General features: G+C 36.3%; 1 protein-coding gene across 4 annotated transcripts; it reads left to right on the top strand.

Moving 5' to 3' along the window:
• Positions 1–4369: 4369 nt before the first annotated feature.
• Positions 4370–7552, top strand: LOC131012980 (epimerase family protein SDR39U1 homolog, chloroplastic-like). Of its 4 annotated transcripts, none has more exons than XR_009097550.1 (9): positions 4370–4796; positions 5531–5641; positions 5733–5808; positions 5994–6108; positions 6233–6277; positions 6363–6413; positions 6503–6605; positions 6930–7073; positions 7314–7552. XR_009097550.1 is itself a non-coding variant. In XM_057940970.1 (9 exons), the coding sequence occupies exons 3-7, from the start codon at positions 5742–5744 to the stop codon at positions 6544–6546; spliced, it is 312 nt and encodes a 103-aa protein (XP_057796953.1). In that variant the 5' UTR covers positions 4370–4796; positions 5531–5641; positions 5733–5741; the 3' UTR covers positions 6547–6605; positions 6930–7073; positions 7314–7552. The 4 variants fall into 4 exon arrangements, 2 of the variants coding, with proteins under 2 accessions (XP_057796953.1, XP_057796952.1); XR_009097549.1 differs by lacking the exon at positions 7314–7552 and adding an exon at positions 7139–7228 and having other exon boundaries at positions 5990–6108; XM_057940970.1 differs by having other exon boundaries at positions 5990–6108; positions 6517–6605.
• Positions 7553–18954: the final 11402 nt, after the last annotated feature.

Below are 18954 nucleotides of genomic sequence, written 5' to 3'. Positions count from 1 at the left end.
AATGATGCGTAGCTTGTAAGATGAACCAAAACATCTAAATTATCAACAAATTATGGTGTACAACAATTTCTTACGCTTTGATGCGTACAAGCCTGACCTAATTTCCCTTCAATAAACAACAATATTAGTGATGTAACTGGGACATGCTCATTACTGCACAATACTATAATTTTGGATTTTTACATGCTCTATTTAATTTTCATGTTATTACACAACTACAATTCAACTTTGCACTTGATTGTACATCTCAAAATTATTACGCCGCTTTTTTCTTCCCATTTTGGTGGAGTTTGGATAAATTTATATTCAATCCAACAATCTCTCCATATTAACAGAAATCCTCTCCGAATACAAGTTTTGGTGCAAATTAAAATTGCCCAAATTTTGATATAACATGTTGTGTAAATAGGTAAAATTGTCCATTTTATTAAGTGTAAAATTAAAAATGCCCACTTCTTATAAAAACTTGAAATTAAAGTGAAGAGTCGAAATTGCCCTTAGATGTTAATGGCTTTGCATCATTTTTTGTGTAAAATCTTACACTTTTCTGACACAAGTACAAATATGTAAAAAAAATATAAGAAAAAGTAGTCTATTTTCGGAAAAATAGGTTGCCACCCGAGGTTGCCGTCCGGGCGGCAAGCTACTTTCCGACAACTGACTTTTTTTGTCTTGTAAGTACACTGATTGAAACATAAGGGTAATTTATGTATTTTGAGCATAGAATCAAATTTTTATAAAAAAAAATGAACAATTTTAATTTTAAACATAACAAGTGGGCAATTTTAATTTCCTAGCTAATATATTCCTCTTTCATAAGATCTAAATGACTGTCATTTTTAATTTTCTAGCTAATATATTCCTCTTTCACAAGATCTAAATGACTGTCATTTTTTTTTATGGTTGGGTCCGACCGCAAATTTTCCACAGTGAGTGCACACAATCCCTACAGATACTTGATGTGGGACTCGCTGTAAAGGGCAAAATATATATATATTTGCACCATATACCAAAATACGAATACGATTATGTTGTGACAATTTACGGAAGAAGCATCAGTTGTATTTTGTTAAATTCTTTTGACAAACATAATTAGAAGTGTTAATAGGCAAAAGTGCCCCATTCCTTATTCATAATTTGAAAAATGCCCACCCTTATCATGCAAAGCTATCCATGCCCTAAATTACTAAATAACCCTTAAGTGGGTCAACATCAAATGTAATCATTTCGGTCTTCTTACACAATCTTACACATTTTTGAGTTTCAATGCATTTTTTTTACAATAATGACCGAAATGATTACATTGAGTGCATGCAATAATTTTTTTTACACTGTATATATATATATATATATATAGTGTTCATATCTTTAAATTGTAAATATATCGACCGGACACTAATTAACACTTAAACAATATATTAAATTAAATTCAGCAAAATAGTAAAAATTAATATAAAGATACAAATAGATAGAATACAAACTTTTATTTCGATATATCATCGATCCGGCCGGTGAAATGGCCAGAGCAATGTATCCGACCGGGTACATTTCAGGTGAAAAATGACCCGGCCGGATACATTTTTCCTTGACAATTACCGGCCGGATCGATGATATATCGAAATAAAAGTTTGTATTCTATCTATTTGTATCTTTATATTAATTTTTACTATTTTGCTGAATTTAATTTAATATATCCATGCGTATCTATCTTAAATTTTTTATTTTTTTCCCTTTAATATCTTAATTTCAATACATATATCCTTTGAAATTATTTGTATATATATATATATATATATATATATATATATATTGTGTTATTCTTGAATGTTGATATATAGTATATAACACTATATATATCGTGTTAATTAATCCATATCTTTAAATTTAAAACATATATAGTGTTAATAGCCAAAAGTGTTAAATTTCGCCTCATATATATATATATATATATACTCAAAATCCGTCCCAAATAAATGCATGCTTGTTACCCAAAAAAATCATGCATGTTACCAAGTGAATTATGCAAGAACCGATACATAAAGGACAAAAAAATCTTACTAAAAAATTTGATTCTCTTGTGATAGACATAAAGTCGATTGTATCGGCTTCAATCACTTTATTTTCGTCCATATATCTATCTCTATTTAACACTATATTTACCTTCCTTAACTAGGGTTTTTTACTCACCACACATATCGGCTTCTTCACTTTTTTTTACCCACCGAGAGAGTTCAAAATATTGAAGCACGTCGGACTCATCCATGGCATCTTCTTCACAGGTTTTTATTTTTAATTTTCATGAAATTCAATAGAATAGAATAATTTATGCTAAAAAACAATCGATCCGGCCGGTGAAGTGGCCGGATAAATCGATCCGGCCGAGTACATTATTTAAATGAAACATACAGTCGGATTGATTTTTCCGGGAACTTCACCGGCCGGATCGATATTTTTTTAGCATAAAATATTCCATTTTAATGAGTTGTATGTTTATATTAATCAGTTATTAATTTACTGAGTTGTATGTTTAATATTTGTTTAAGTAATCATTATTGAATTATTATTGCGAGTTTTACTGGGTATTACATTGCATTGTTTATGTGGGTTTTGTACAATTTAATAAAATGAATTATTTTATGCCTATTTTGCAACTATCCGGCCTGCACTATGCCCGGAATAATGCGTCCGGCCGGAACAGTTTCAATCTGAAATGTACCCGGCCGGATACATTTTACCGGACACTTCATCGGCCGGATAGTTTCTCTTTAGGCATAAAATACTTTATTAAATATATCTGTATGTTTACGTTAATTATTACTATTTTACTGAATTTAATTTAATTATAATTGTTTAATTATTAATTATTGAAACTGTTATTGCTTGGTATTAATTAAATTGCAGTTTTTTAATATTTTACTGAATTTAATTAAATTGCTTGGTATTAATTGCAGTTTAATGTTTTACTGAATTTAATATTAAATTGCTGAATTACTCGAATTTTATTGAATTTAATATTAAATTGCTGAATTTTACTGAATTTAATTGCAGTTTAATATTACTGAATTTTACTGAATTTTAATATTTTAATATTACTGAATTTTAATATTACAGAATTTTACTGAATTTTAATATTACTCGAATTACTATTTTAATATTTTACTGAATTTTACTATTTTACTCGAATTTTACTATTTTATTGAATTACTGAATTTTAATATTACTCGAATTTAATTGCAGTTGAATTTTACTGAATTTTACTGAATTTAATATTAAATTGCAGTTTAATTAAATTGCTTGGTATTAATTAATTTCGCCTCTTTTTTAATTATGCCTATTTGTATTATTTTTAATATTTTAGTGAATTTAATATGTTTTCATTTTGTAAATGAATAGGCGAATGTCCCATATCTTCGTCCCGACACTATAGACCAGACGGAGGTTGCTATCAGCACCTACTATAGGGATTCGCTTTTTCCGGAGCTGGTTGAAACTTTAAGGCAAATAGGCTGCGAAGGGTTGTTGGGAAGATTTAGAGCATCATGTTTTGGGCATTTCACTGATTGGAGGCCCGGCCCGAAGAGCAATAAAGCCTTACACCAGATTGTATCGAGGCAGATTGTGTCAGAAGACGATGAGATGTGTTTCTTTCTGTGCGGAGCACGAGTCAGATTTTCCCCAGCGGACTACGCATTAGTGACTGGGCTCAATTTCGGGGGATCGAGGTTCGATGCGACATTACAGCACGACTGCAGTCGCGTGGAGGCATACCGACGATTCTGCGGTGGGCGAAGCATGACCATACAGTCGCTCATCAAACGCGTGTGCGATTTGGATCGTCGAGTGGATGATGAGGATGGGAGCCTGTACCTTCGTGCTGTCCTCGTGTGTGTGGCTCACACCCTTGTTCTTGGGTTGGATGCGCGGGTACAGCCGTGACTTTGGGTGTTGGTGGATGATCTGGCTGCATTTGATAGATTCCCCTGGGGCTCGTATTCGTATAAGATGTTATGCCATTCACTACTACAAAAATCATCATACATAACACTTCATACATAACGGTTTTTTTCAAAAACCGTTATGTATGAGCGCTTTTTTTGCAAAGATAACGGTTTTCACAAAAAACCGTTATCTATGTACTGTTGTCCATGGAAATAGATAACGGTTTAAGTTAAACCGTTATGTATATGCGTTATCTATTAGTTTTATACATAACGGTACTACAAAACCGTTAAGCCGACCGTTATCTATGAGCATATTTTTATAACGGTTATTTCAACCGTTATCTATGAGCGCCTCTCAATACTATTATGTATTAACATTTTTTTTTTCTTTTTTTTAATCAAGTTTTTCAAGCTTCTGCACCACACTCTTAACACACCCGCCGCCTCCCCCCAAGCTCCCCCCGGTGACGCCGCCCGGACGACGCTGCACGAGCAACCGGACGCCGATGCCAGTGAGTCAGTGACCGCCCCCCACCCACCCTGCGTCGCGTCGCCTCTGACGCCGCTCTTCTCGCAGCAGCAGATCGGGCGGCGGAGCACCCCTCTCCTCCGCTGACGCCGTTCTTCTCGCAGCAGCAGATCGGGCGGCGGAGCACCCCTCTCCTCAGCTGACGCCGCTCTTCTCGCAGCAGCAGCAGCAGATCGAGCTTTTTGCTTCTCCGTCTGCCACCTACCGCACCCGTCTCTCTCTCTCTCCGTCCGTTAACCCTAGCAGCCGCCGTCGGTCGAGCTCTCAATCGCAGACCCTAGGAGCTGCCGCTGTCGCCGCCGCCTTCTACAATAGCCACCACCAAGGTAGAATCCCTAATTTATTCATCCCTTACGCAAATCTCATTCCAAATCCCTAATTTTTGAACTTTGTTGGTAACAATATGATTTAGATTAGGGCTTTTGCTCGATTTTTTTAAATTATATGAAGCTATTTTGCTCAAATTTTTTAATTTTCTGAAGCTATTTTGCTCAAGTTTTTGAATTATCTCTTGTTATTGGATTATCCTCAATTGAAAGAATGAAACACATTCTCATACATAATCACTTTCATTTCTTCATACTGTTACTGAAACCAGGAGTATTCTGATTACAATGTTTCTTCGGAGATCAAATCTAGTGTTATGAATTCTGCTTTAAATTTACTGCCTTGCCTTTGAATTAGGAAAATATTTGCTGATGTGTAAACGATTTCCTATCTTTGAATCTGCATATTAGGTCATTTTGTCTTCTCTGTGTCAGGTAACTGAATATATAGCTATAACATTTATATATTTGCATAATTTTATTAGTATGATGATTGATATATATATGTGTGTCAGTTGTGAGCTGTGAGATGAATGGCTGCGTGGTGTTTTCAAGTGAAGTTGGCGTCGAAATTGTTGATTTGTGTAACGTTGTCCATTTATGTGATGAAAACTGATGTAAAGCATTGTACCCATATGATGAAGCTTGCTGTGAAACTTGTTCAGTTCATTATATTGGTTTGTAACTCATACTGGTCACAGTTATAGGTTTGTAACTCATATTAAATTTCCTAGGTGTGTCGAGTCAGGTGTATCATATCTCAACACTAAAGTGGAAAGGATTATTGAAGCTTCAGGAGGCCATAGACTTGTAGAGTGTGAAGGCAACATTGTGATTCCCTGCAGGTGTAGTCTGTACTCTGTAATGGAAAATCGCATGTTAAGGTCCATTAATATGTATATTTCAGACATGTTTTACTTGGCCTTTTTGAAGCAGGCAGATGAGATGATCGTTTCAGTAACTGGAGCCACTGGGTTCATAGGTAAAAGATTGGTGCAGAGATTGCTTGCAGGTATGTGTAGACTCTAGGGACTTCATATCCATGATCACCGAACTGATTTATTGCACGAGCAAAAAACCTTATCTGATCATAAAAGCAGTTGGTTAGTTGAGTGTTTTAGCACTATTTGATTTGTGAGATGGGACACAAAATGTAACAGCTCAATGAACTTCTATTTCATTCTTATGTATAGCCAGGGACTATCCAGGAATTAAAATAGCAGAGGAACCAGAATGGAGAAACTGCATTCAAGGTTCTACGGCTGTTGTAAATCTGGCCGGATTGCCTATAAGCACAAGATGGTCACCCGAGGTATGCCGTTCTACGACTTTCCTCAGAATGATTCTGCTACATCTCACATCATAATCTAGTTAGACATCAGAGTGCCACCACAATTTTTTCTGTGCACACATTAATCTCGAAGCCCATATTGCAGATCAAGAAAGAGATCAAGGAAAGCAGGATTAAAGTAACTTCTAAGGTATATTTTGTACGTCCTTGTTAAAATCTCTTCTTAAGTTTTGAATCATCTGCTAATCGCTTATTGAAAACAATAAATATTCTAGGTTGTAGATTTTATTAATAGCACACAGGATGACCTTCGCCCCAAGGTTTTGGTTAGTGCAACAGTCTCTCTTTTACTTTAGTATACTCTGTGAAGAACTTAGTTATCTCCATTGCCTGTGCCTCTGACTCACATTTACAGGCTTGCAACTGTAGCATCCGGGGCAGCCTCAGGGAAACTCCTAGAGTATGAGGTTGGGGGTCCGAGGGTTTCAGTCCAGACAGCCTATGGCATCGAGGTTGAGGTAGGAATGTTCAGAAGGTGTAAAATATCAAAGTTTCTGTTATCTAATACAGTACCTTCCACCAACTCTAATGACTTTATTTTAATATTCTTGCTGCTGGTGCACCGTTATCTGATCATTGTTTATATTAAATATACATGATGCCATTATACGGTGAAACAAATTGAAACCTCAACTAATTGTGTTGACATTAACACTTGCTACTGTTGAATGTTGTTGTTTGATCTTCTTAGCTAGAAGATTTGGATAGTACTTTCTTGAATTCAACATCACGATCACCATTTTGTATAACCCATTTATATATTCGCATATTTACTTTTTCAGGTGGAAAACAATCCATACGATCCCAGCCTGATGGTTTTTATGGATTATAGAGACTACTGGAAACATAAAGTTCAATTCTTAGAAGCACAATATCCAACATTTCTGTATGCCATGCCTGTGTCCCCAACAAGAGTTTTCTTTGAGGTTTGGTCAAACTTTATTATATATTATTATATATTGTGACTGAAACTAACACAAGTGCTAAGCAGGAAACATGCTTAGCATCAAAAGATGCAATGCCGTTTGAACTATTGAGAAATAAATTAATGTCAAGACTGGAATTTGGGCGATATTAAGAATCTAGTGCTTAATAAAGTGTTTCATTATGTGTGGATGTATATAGTTGGTAAAAAATCATGATTTTTTCTTCTGAAATTTATACAGGTATGCCTCTGGGACTACTTCAATAAGAAGAAGCAAACTATATTAATTCCATGGAGAAGATGGTGCTATTTTTGTCCCTGGTGGTGTAGTTAGTATAAAATTGGGCGATATTAAGAATCTAGTGCTTATATGGTGGAAGAATTGTTAGACATTAATGTATGTGATATTTGTGAATATTTGGATGACAATGTATGAATATTTTGAATGTTATATAATATATGTTATCGATGGCAATGTTATTTTGTTGTTTTATAATTATTTCTTTAATTTTTGAGATAAATAACAGGAAATTTGAAAAAAATATATTACAATTATAAAAAATGCAAAAAAAATGTTATAAAAAGTGCAAAAAAAACCGTTATGTATTTCTATCAAAGATAACGGTAAAAACCGTTATGAAAAGTGCAAAAAATCGTTAACTATGATGAAAAAAATAATTTAAAAATTCTAATACATAACGGTAATATAATTAATACATAACGGTAGGAACCGTTATGTATAATTGTTAAAGATAACGGTTATGTACCGTTATGTATGAGCGCATCATACCGTTATCTATACTACTATACATAACGGTAATAAAACCGTTATGTATGACCATATCATAGATATCACCACTATACTTATCGGTTTTTTGGGGTCATAGATAACGGATTTTATCCGTTATCTATGAGCGTTTTTGTAGTAGTGATTATACGAGAGAGACAGGAAAGGGCGAGAAGTATCACTTCTACGGTCCTTCGTGGGCTTTATATGTCTGGGCATTGGAGCGCGTCCCGGGCCTCGGACACATGGTCGCAGCATCTAGCGGTGATCCGACAGCGCACCCTCGATTTTTGAGATGGACTTTCAGGGGTAAGCCCTGGCTTCACGGTCTGCGCGAGCTATTTGTGGGACAGGTAATCAGTTATTTCAGATTTAGTGTTTCACCGTTACTGGTTTTACTTATGTTCTAATATATTATCTTTGTTGCTTTCTAGGGTGGTGTCCTGCCCCTGGAGCCCGATGGTGACGATCTGTCGAGTCAGTACTTAATAACAGCGCTGACATCGGGAGAACTCTCGGTGAGCTTCAGGTCCCCCCGACAACCCATTAGCTCGGGGTGTCCAATTTCCACAGCACACCGGAGCCCGTTTTGTGGAGGAGCGCGGTGACGAGGAGGATGTACCTAGACAACCTCGTACGACTCGCAGTCACAGTGTTCGGGGCCCTGTGAGGGATGCTCGACCCCACGAGTCGGCTCGTCATTCAGTAGATACGGGCAAGCGCCCAGCGCCGCATACTTCTTCATCGTCGAGCGGATCTCGGGCTGTATCCAGTCCCAGCGAGGGTGAGGTGGACCGTAAGTGGGTGAAGAAGACGATCCGTCAGGAGATTAAGAAGGCCTTCGGCAAATTACTGGATAAACTGAAGGGCAAGGGTAAAAAGGATAGGTGCAAGAAGAGCAAACATTTCCGAGTGCCCGACTCCCCTGATGATGATGCCCAGCGACGGTCCCCTGATGATTACCAGCCACGGTCTCCTCCAAAGCACAGAGCCCCAACCAGTGCTTCAGGGCCCGACGCTTCAGGGCCAAGCTTTTCAGTTCCCTGCGACGACGACCCCCGCGATGAGGAACCACGCCATCCAGAGACCCAGCATTTTGCTGCACGCCCTTCAGATTATGATTCTCGCCCAGCAGAGACCCCGGATTACAATGAGCAGTGGCGGGCCATGATGCAGTCTGGTCAGGGCGACTACACACCGGCACAACAGACTTTTGACTGTTCGACCCATGTCTACCCTCATTGGTCGTCCCCATTCCTGAAGCCGCAGTATAGGACAGAGCCCCCGATATTCTTTGCTGAGCCCCTCACTTCTATTGCACCATATGAGTGGGGACAGTCTAGTTCTGCAGGCCCGTATCAGACGGAGGAGCCTGAGCCACAGGCACTGCTGCTGCAGCACCCAGAGCAGCCGCCGGCAGAGCAGGAGCCCCCGCATCGCAGTCAGAGGGTGAGGCGTCCGTCTAACTTTCAGAGATCGCCTTGGGTCAATAGCCGAATGCCACGTCCAGTGACACATTATGAGAAGTGGATGGCTAGATGTCGAGCTGGTAAGGGTGGTGAGGTGTATGTCAGGGCCAGTGGTGGTTTGCGGGAGTACGACGACTTCGCGCGGGTGGATAATGTCAGCCAGGAATTCACAACTGGGGTAAATAATCTCTTGATTTTAACATTGTTAAATTATTTTCTACTAACTTTCTGATTTTACCTTTGTTGCAGGATATTGACTTGTATTTCTTGACCTTGAGAAATAGACTTCGAGATTCCCTGGATTTACTTGATGACGTAGATATGAATAACACAGTCATAGTAGACACGGATTGGTTTGTAAGTAAACTTTAATTATTTATATGTTTTCATTGGTGCTGATATAAATTAATAATTACTTATTTGATCTGTAGATATACCTCAAGAAAGAGTGGGGCGCTCTATTGGATAAGTGGGCAGGAAGTGAGTTCGGCCCCAATGAGTTTCATGTATTGACTAGTACAGCAATGGCTGATGATTGGGAGCCTGAGATAGACTGGATCTGCCAAGTACGTGGAAAATCACTTAAGGGCCATGAACTTCCTCCTGGTCATATAGGATGGATGGATGCCACACAGGTTATCAGTTAAACAATTATTGTTACTTGTCATTTGTGCTTTATCGTTGTTTCTTATCAATTCATTGTGGTTTGTCATAGGTTCTCATGCCAGTCATAATTGGCCACCATTTTATCCTATGTCGGATTCGGTTAGGAGAAGCCGTTTGCGAGGTCTATGACCCAGTATTCCACAAGCTAACACCTCGACAACAGGATGCTCGAGTTGGTGAATTACTACCTTTACTGAGATTGTTGCCAGCTGTCCTTCAGGTGTCGAGGTGGTTAGACGACACATCCATTGATTCGACAGTGGCAAAGAACAAGTGGCCACTTATGACGGCAGAGTTTGCTCTAGCGGAGGTTCAGTTTCACCAGCAGGACTCTGTCAGCTGCGGGCCTTTCGTCTGCATGTATGCTGAACGACTGATATCTGGCTCTCCATCCATTGAGTGGGGTAATAGCAACGTGGCGGCATATAGGAGCAAGATTTCTAGATCTATATTTTCGTTGTATGAAACTTGGAGAGCCCGATGCGATCGCCTTGGCATTAGATAGTGTTGTATATTGTTACATTCATTTGTGGTTCTATTTGGTTATTCAAAGAACTTTATTTCCAGTTAATCATTTCAGCTTATCGAATAATAAGATAATTCAATCAATATCAATAACTGTTACAACACACAAATACAAACCACTACTCCCTGGGCTCAGTCGCCCTACCAGCGCACGTTCTCTTGTTGTGTCCTTCTTCATGGCAGATGCTGCACTTCTTTGGTTTACGACGCCTGATACTAGAAGACTCATCTGCTTGTGTGCTGCTGCCTTCACCACCACCTCGATGTCTTCCTTCTTTTGGGCGCCTCGATTGACCTTTTCCAATCAAAGGTAATACAACCTGCTCAGCGATGTGCTCGGGAACCAACCGCTGGCGTCTCGGTGGGAGATTATTAACTTCGCGAGAGTAAGTATCGATAAGAAATTCGTTCGTGTAGTACGAGTCTACATACTCCGCGATCGTATCACCGGCCTCACTATAAAAACAAACAAACTCCGACAGTAATCAATATAACGAACATTAGAACATATTTACATTTCACTGAACCCGCCTTAGAAATAATGCTCGTACCTTATTGCAGCGATTGAATGAGAACATGGCAGTTGGTCTAGCTGGAATACTCGACATTCGCATTTTTTCTTCTCCAGATCCACCTTAAAGCTTCTGTCAGCAGTTTGCACCTTATACTTCATGCCACTCAACCTTTGTGCAGTGTATCGACGACTTTTTTGGACTTCAATAGCTACCCTTTTACCGGCCTCAGCAGTCAAGCCTTGCTCGATTTGTTGTGCAGCCCTTAGTCGCTCGCTGAACTATTTCTCAATAATAATTCTGATTGCCTCTAACATCGAGCAGATAGGAAGTCTTCTTGCCCACAACAATCTGGAATTAAAAGCTTCAGCGGCATTTGATGTCATAAAACTGTAGCGTCGCACAGGCATAGGACACATCGAACGAGCCCACTTCTCCGGCCCAATCCCCATTAGTTTATCGTACGCGGCTCTCTTCATAACCTTCAGGGCGTTCATAGCCCTATTGAAGTCGGACTTCTCGTACGCAAATGCAGCTTGTCGATACACCTCGACCACTGCCTTACCGTAATGCTTCAGGTTATTTTGCAAATGGTAGTAGCATAGGCCGTGGGTTGCATTTGGTAACTCATTCCTGATAGCATTGGCAATGGAGATATGTTGATCAGAGACAATCAAAAGTGGATCGGCTTGGCCATAAACACGTCGAATGCGTGACATGAAATAAGTCCACGATTCATCGTTTTCTTTCGGGCCAACACCATACGCGAGTGGGAACAAACTCTCGTTGTCGTCCTTCGTCACTGCAACAAACAAAATACCCCTATTCTTGCCCTTCAAGTGTGTGCCGTCGACGACAATCACTGGCCGTAAGCTGAACATGAAAGGGGTAGCCGAAGCTGCAAGAGCAACAAATAAGTGTTTGAATCGGCCATCATCGTCAACTTCCCACTCCACCATCGAACCGGGATTGGATTGTCTCAACATGTATAAGTACTTGGGCAGCATCTCGAAGGACTGATCATGTCGACCATAAACCATCTCAGTGGCTCGATTACGGGCTCGCAATGCAACATCGTACTTGATCTGTACGCCAAACTCACGTCGCAGCTCCAGCTGGATTGCCTTCGGCTTCAAGATCTCGCAATCGTCGTGTATTTTCTGTGCTAGATATGCTGCGATGACTTTTGCGGGGACCTTTATTCGCGCTACGCGCCCTAGCTCACCGTCGCATGAGTGCTCATTGGTGAACTTATACACTCCCCAAATGGCTCCATCTTGTGACGATGCATGGAGCTTGAAGGGGCACGTATCTGAATGCTTGCATTTGAAGTAGACTCGTCTGCTGTCTGATTTGCTGACAGAAAATTTCTTGCCCTGCTTCATGTTCCACAGACCGATTGCAACGATCAGATCATCTTTGATATTGAAATACATATTCTTTGACAACTCCCGAGGCAGTAGCTGATAATCTTCAATATCCACAAGTGCCGCTGCAGCGGCCAACGGGATAACCGGAACTAACCAATTAGTTAGTTCATCTGCTCCAGGAACCTGTTCGTCATCATCGTCGTCGATCTGCAAATTCTGCCACCCTGCATATTCAATCCCCGCCCTTCTCACGTTCTCTGGCTCCGACAAGTCTTCAGAGGCGCTTGTATCAGTCTCGGCTTCAGACGATGGAACATAATCTTCATCTACATTACCAGCATTCTCCACAAACTGAGGCTCGTACGTATATTGATCATCAGCTGGACCCCAACAACGATCAGTTGTTAGGCGATCGTAATTGTACGGATTTGGCTCATCCCATGAAGGCCAACCCGTTGACTGATCATTACCCCAAGTGACCGACGGTTCAACAATTTCTTGCGCCGGTGAATCTCCGGCTGATAGGTCTAAATAAGCATATCTTTGGATTGCTTCCAATCCGTCCCCACCTTCGAATGTTGCACTGGATTCACCTCCATACCCGGAAGATTGAGGGAGATCGAACGAAGGAACATACACTCCTCCACTATAATCGTCTTGGACAACATAAATCTCAGGAAAATGTGGCTGGGACGCCAGCAACTGAAGCAAATCATTGTCATCGGCAAGACGATTTTTACTGTATACCCTGCCATTTAATCTCTTCGTCAAATAATACAAGCTGTAATTAGTGCTCAATGAATTCTCCAACATCAGGTGATTTATCATGTACACCGTAGTGGCCATTGTGTCTCCGAAAATATGCAAATTCTTAGAAGAGCCGCCGATGTACTCATAACCATTGAAGGCACCTCCATAATTAACCACAAAGTATCTCCCATATTCATTCATCTACAGAAAAAATAATAAATAAATAAATAAATGATGTAAAGGGAATAAAATGTAAAAATACAACATATAACATGTTAATACACTCGAAAAACATCTATCTGCCCGGGGAAGTTTCCGAGGAAATGTGTCCGGCCGTGTATTACATGATATATAATTACACACGGCCGGACACATTTTCAAGGACACTTGTCCGGGCGGATACATGATTTTCGAGCATATTAACATGAGTTATGCAGCAATATATATGTATAGAACTAAAATGTAACTAATAATTACTAATTAATACTTTAAAACATGATAGAATGTGCTCTAATTCACATGTATTTCCTTCGAACGTGGCTTTAAATCATAGTATGCTATAATATGCTAATAATTCACATAAGCATATAGGATCAAACAAAACATTGAAAATAAACAATAACCAACTTAAATTACATTTCAAACGTAAAATGACATACCTTTAAACGTTCGGATGAGAGAATTCACAAATAATAGCTTCACCACTTGGAAAATATTAGAATTTCTAATGAGTTTGAGTGTTTTTTCACTTTGAGTGCTCGGATGAGAGGATGAGAGAATTCACTCATATATAAACAAAGATTCCTTCATTTCACGTGAATTTCAATGAAATTAGAGTGTTTGACATGAATACTTTACTGACAAGGCTATTTCACATCATATTTGTCGTTTATCATCAATTTTTTTTAAAAAAAATATGTCCCTTAATTGAAGGCTAATTAATCGATGGAATATAAATACAAAAAATTAACACAGTCCATATTAGCACTCAAAACACAAATCGGAACCAAAAAAACATCTATCCGACCGGAACATATATGCGTCCGACCGATGAAACCTTATGTCCGGTCGGACACGTTGTTTTTCCGGTCGGACAGTGTTTTTTTTTCCAATGTGTGTTTTGAGTGCTAATATCGATTGTGTTAATTTTTAGTATTTATATTCCATTGATTAATTAGCCTACGATTTACTTGTAAAACCTTCGATTTTAATTCAAAAATAAATAAATATTATTTTTTCTGTCAGTCTTTCACATGTTCCAACACTTATTTGACCGATTTTAATCTTTAAATTGATGAATTGATGTTTTTCTTACACTTTAACAACTTTTGTCATAGATGTGTAAGAACTTTTGCGGAAAACAATGCACATCCATCACATTCAAAGGGCATTTTCGGTTCTTCACTTATTTAGGGCATGTAGTGCTTTACATAGTAAGAGAGGGCATTTTTCAAATTATTTATAAGAGAAAGGACACTTTAAATTTCTCCTCTAATTAGAAGGTATCGCGCGAAGAAGGATAGCTTCTATGGATATGCCTCATTTCAGCAGACTCAGTGAGTTGCAACAAATTAAGGAAAAGGTTAACAGTTTTAGATCGATTTCTACTTAACATATTCTTGGTTTTATCACACACATTTCGAATTTGTAACTATATATATGATTGGCCAAAATTCATCAACTCTAGTCTAAGTCCAAGCCATAAACACAACAATACATTAAGGGGAGTTTACTTTGAAGGCCGGATTGATCTTAATAGATAAAATAGGAAAGACTAATCCCTTATTTACTTTGATAAATTAGAACTTTGAAATATTTCAAGATCCTTGATTATTTATATCATTTAAACTAATTTTTCTTGATTTTTATCCAATTGAAAATATGGGTTGGAGAAATCATACTCTTAAGGATAAAAATACTCAATTATACATATTATTAATTATACAAAGTAAATTCCCTCAAATCTTAGATATATCGTGTTCTGTATGATTAAATTCCCTCAAATTTTAGATATACCGTGTTCTGATGGATTCAAGTTGTAAGATATGATGGATCAAACAGATCGAATAAAAATTAATTTGAAATATAAATTAAAAATGATATATTTTCAGTTCGTAGATCGAGAAGGGCTACAATAAATTAATCACCTTGCTGAATATATTAAATTCATGGTCCTAGTTTTGAATCCCGTGGGAAACGAAAGCTCAATTTTTCTAAATTTATAATTTTCACATTGAATTTATCAATTTTTCACAATGAATTCACCATTCTATAAAATAATAATTCATTCGTCCTCATAAAATGTATTCAATTTATGATTTATGTTCGTCCTCATAATGTATCCAATCTATTTTTGACAAGTTTTTCACTCACAATAAAGTGAGACCCCTCCACTCACAATACATTCAATAATTCTATTACTATATTAAACTCCATGTCATTTAAAAGTGAAATTTTATGAGAACGGAGATAATAATAGATATCTTGGAATGAAATTAGATGAGGAATGGAATGAAGATGGAAATGTAAGATTAAGATCAGGGGCAGATCCAGGATTTAGTGTTATGTATGAGCGCCCTCATACATAACACCACTATATACAACGCTTTTTTTGGTATATAGATAACGGAAAATTACCATTATGTATGAGCGATTTTTTAGTAGTGTCTGAACTGTTTGATGAATCATGATCAATGGATGAAATTGTTTATCACTTCTTTAAATATTTGTTTTTCTCAATAGAATTTTTCTCCATATATAATCCTATTAATTGAAGTAAAATCGTGAAAATGGAAATTTATTGTTAGGACAAGTTAATTAAATGTCTAAGATAAAAAGTAAGCCTCCGAGAAATTTGTTATATATTTAGTTTAATTAATTGAGTCTAAAGTATAGTCAATAGCCTAGTATGATTGACGATGACGACAGAAAGTGAGGTAGAAAGAAATGTGAAGAATGACTGGATAATTCTTTAATTCTCTTGTCGATCGAAAAGAAAAGGTAAAGCTTCCAAGCTGTGGTGAAAGGGTGAAAAGAAAACTGCCAAATTATGAGTATGTTATGGCATTTCCCCTGCTTCTTTGTCTTTGTTTTAACTTACACATTTCGCCTTTGATTAAAGTAAAATGCACTCAATTTCTGACTGCCTTAATATTGCTGCTTTTCAATTCCGACATATAATCATTTTCTTTCATCCCATATACTATAATTAATTTATAAATAGTGATCATCTCATTTAGCTATCATTATCATTATTTGTCTAACTTGTTTAAGTTACATGCGTAAATAAATTTAAACGACTCGCCGTCTACTCATTATCAACTTGACAAAAAGTTCAAATTAATCAAGCCAAGTTTGCAAATGAGCTTAGAAAATCAGGGATTGGAATGCTCGCAACTAGTTTGAGATATTTCGTATGTAATTTTTTTTAATTGGTTATATTTATTTACCTAATCAAACTTGAGTTTTCACAATATATTTCAAGATTATCAACTCAATTTTGCATGCTCTGAAGTTCCCAGACTCAGAATGAGCTCGATCTTAAAAGTACTCAACTTAACTGCTTTATTTGCCCAACTTAATCATATCCTAGTATGAAAGAGGAATAAAATAAATACTTGATCCTTAAAATCAAATTTGGTTGGTGACAGATTAAAAACAAAAATAAGAAACTATTATACTTGTGTAACATTGAAATGTGACAAAAACAGGAATTAGGATTATTTATGCTTTGGCCTCGATGGGTATCAAATTCCTTTACAATTAATAGACATGTGTCCCTACCCGTTTGGACAGAATCGGAAGAAACCTACATATCACGCTTTCTATATATTTAATTTAGTACTCCATCTATCCATTTTAAGGCTCATTTCTTTTGAACACAAAGATTAAAAAATTTATTTTTTAGGAAGAAAGTGGTGTGTCCACACCAATTTAATACATTTTATTTTTTTAAATGAAAAACGAGTATATTTTAATTAAACATCTCAAAAAGAAAAACAAATCTATTAGAGTGGGACAAAGAGAGTATTACTTAATTATACAAGTGAAAAAAAATACTACTAACTAGCACTTAATACTCATGCATTGCACGAATTTTGCTTTCACTAGCGTGATATGAACTTCTAACTTCTAATGCAGCGAAGGGTGCGGTGACAGTGTGAATGACGGAAGTAGAGAACTTGTATTTATTTGGTCAAGTAATTATTATCGTAAACAAAAATTAATTATTAATAGGAAGAAAGGTAATGTTTCAACTTTCAAGATATAAATAATGTAATCGGAGTAATTATTGTTGTGATGAAAAGTAATAATCGATATGAAGAAAGGTAATAATTGTAAAACATTACATTTTCCCACAACAATTGCTATTTCTATTCACGATAAATTGTACATACTTTTACTTACTCAAACCTGACCCGCGCTCTACCCTAACCCGACCCGTGCCATGCCCTACTCAGACTTGTCTCATATATGAGACCGGGTGTACATGAGTTTTTGCGTAAAAAATAATCTTTTTATATCTCTTGCATTACATATGGAGTATATTTTCTCATATCTCTTATTTATATTAATACTATATATATATATATTGACCCTGATTGTGAATTCAATATTAAAATTATGAATTCATGAAAATAAAATTCGAACTTTGAACTTATAATTCATTCAGCAAAATATGAATTCACTGTTCACAATTTAAGGTTTAGGGTTCAACGAATGGGGCTTTCTTCCCTAATCCATATGCTTTTTGGTGGGCTAGAAGTACAATATTGATTATTATGGGGACGTGCATTCGATTTTCGGTTTAATTTTTTTTTACTAAAATTAAATCAAATCAAGACTAAAATGAATCGAATTAGCCGAATATTTTAGAATTAAAATCGAACCAAATCGAAAAATCGAAATACCCCCCCCCCCAAAAATGATTGAAAAAAATTAAAAATAATATAAAGTGAAATTAAATTGTATTTAATATTAAATTTATATATATATATATATATATATATATATATATCATTATATAAATATAATTCGATTTTCTGTTTTGTTCGCTTTTTAAAAAATCAAATCGAACTGAACCGAACCAAAAAACTATTTCTTAAAAAATAAAATAAAATTAAACCAAGTTTTAACATTTCAATTTAAATATATTTAATTATTCAATTTCGAATATTTTGCTCGTCTCTAAATTTACGTCCTTCGAGCTATTATCTACCTTTGTGAGAGGAATTCTATATGAGATCTTTAGCAGCATGACTAGTAATCTATAATCTATAGTATATTAAAAGGTAACTTTCAATTTTAAATTAATCTATAATCTAGAAAAATGTTTCACTTACATTGCATAGGATGCAAATGCTAGTTATATTAAAAAGCCAAGATTTCAATTGAAATTAATTTCAAATTGATTTCAAAACTAGGTGATAATTGTGTATTTATAACAAAATTGAAAGTTTATTTGTAAATTTTATTTTTTCTTTTTATTCCTTTTTCTTTATCTATTCATTTTTTTGTTTTATTTCTTTTCTAAAATTATGATATTTGACTAATTATAAAATACTATGCATATCAAATTAAAGATCACGATAAAAGCTTTTATTTTATATATTTTATGTAAATATTTGATTTAAAATGTAAAAGTTATATTTATGTAAAGATTAAAATTAAAAATATTTGAATAAATCTATTTCTCGATATTTTTTATTTTCATTTCGTTTTTATCTTCTCATAATAACAAATTTTATTATTGTTTTTTGCAATATGTAGTTCAAATATATTCAATTAAAATTAATTTTTAATT

Source organism: Salvia miltiorrhiza, chromosome 2 (genome assembly GCF_028751815.1).
Source record: "Salvia miltiorrhiza cultivar Shanhuang (shh) chromosome 2, IMPLAD_Smil_shh, whole genome shotgun sequence".
NCBI lineage: Eukaryota > Viridiplantae > Streptophyta > Magnoliopsida > Lamiales > Lamiaceae > Salvia > Salvia miltiorrhiza.
The sequence above is the reverse complement of the archived record's forward strand: the minus strand, read 5'-3'. Positions and strand labels throughout refer to the sequence as shown.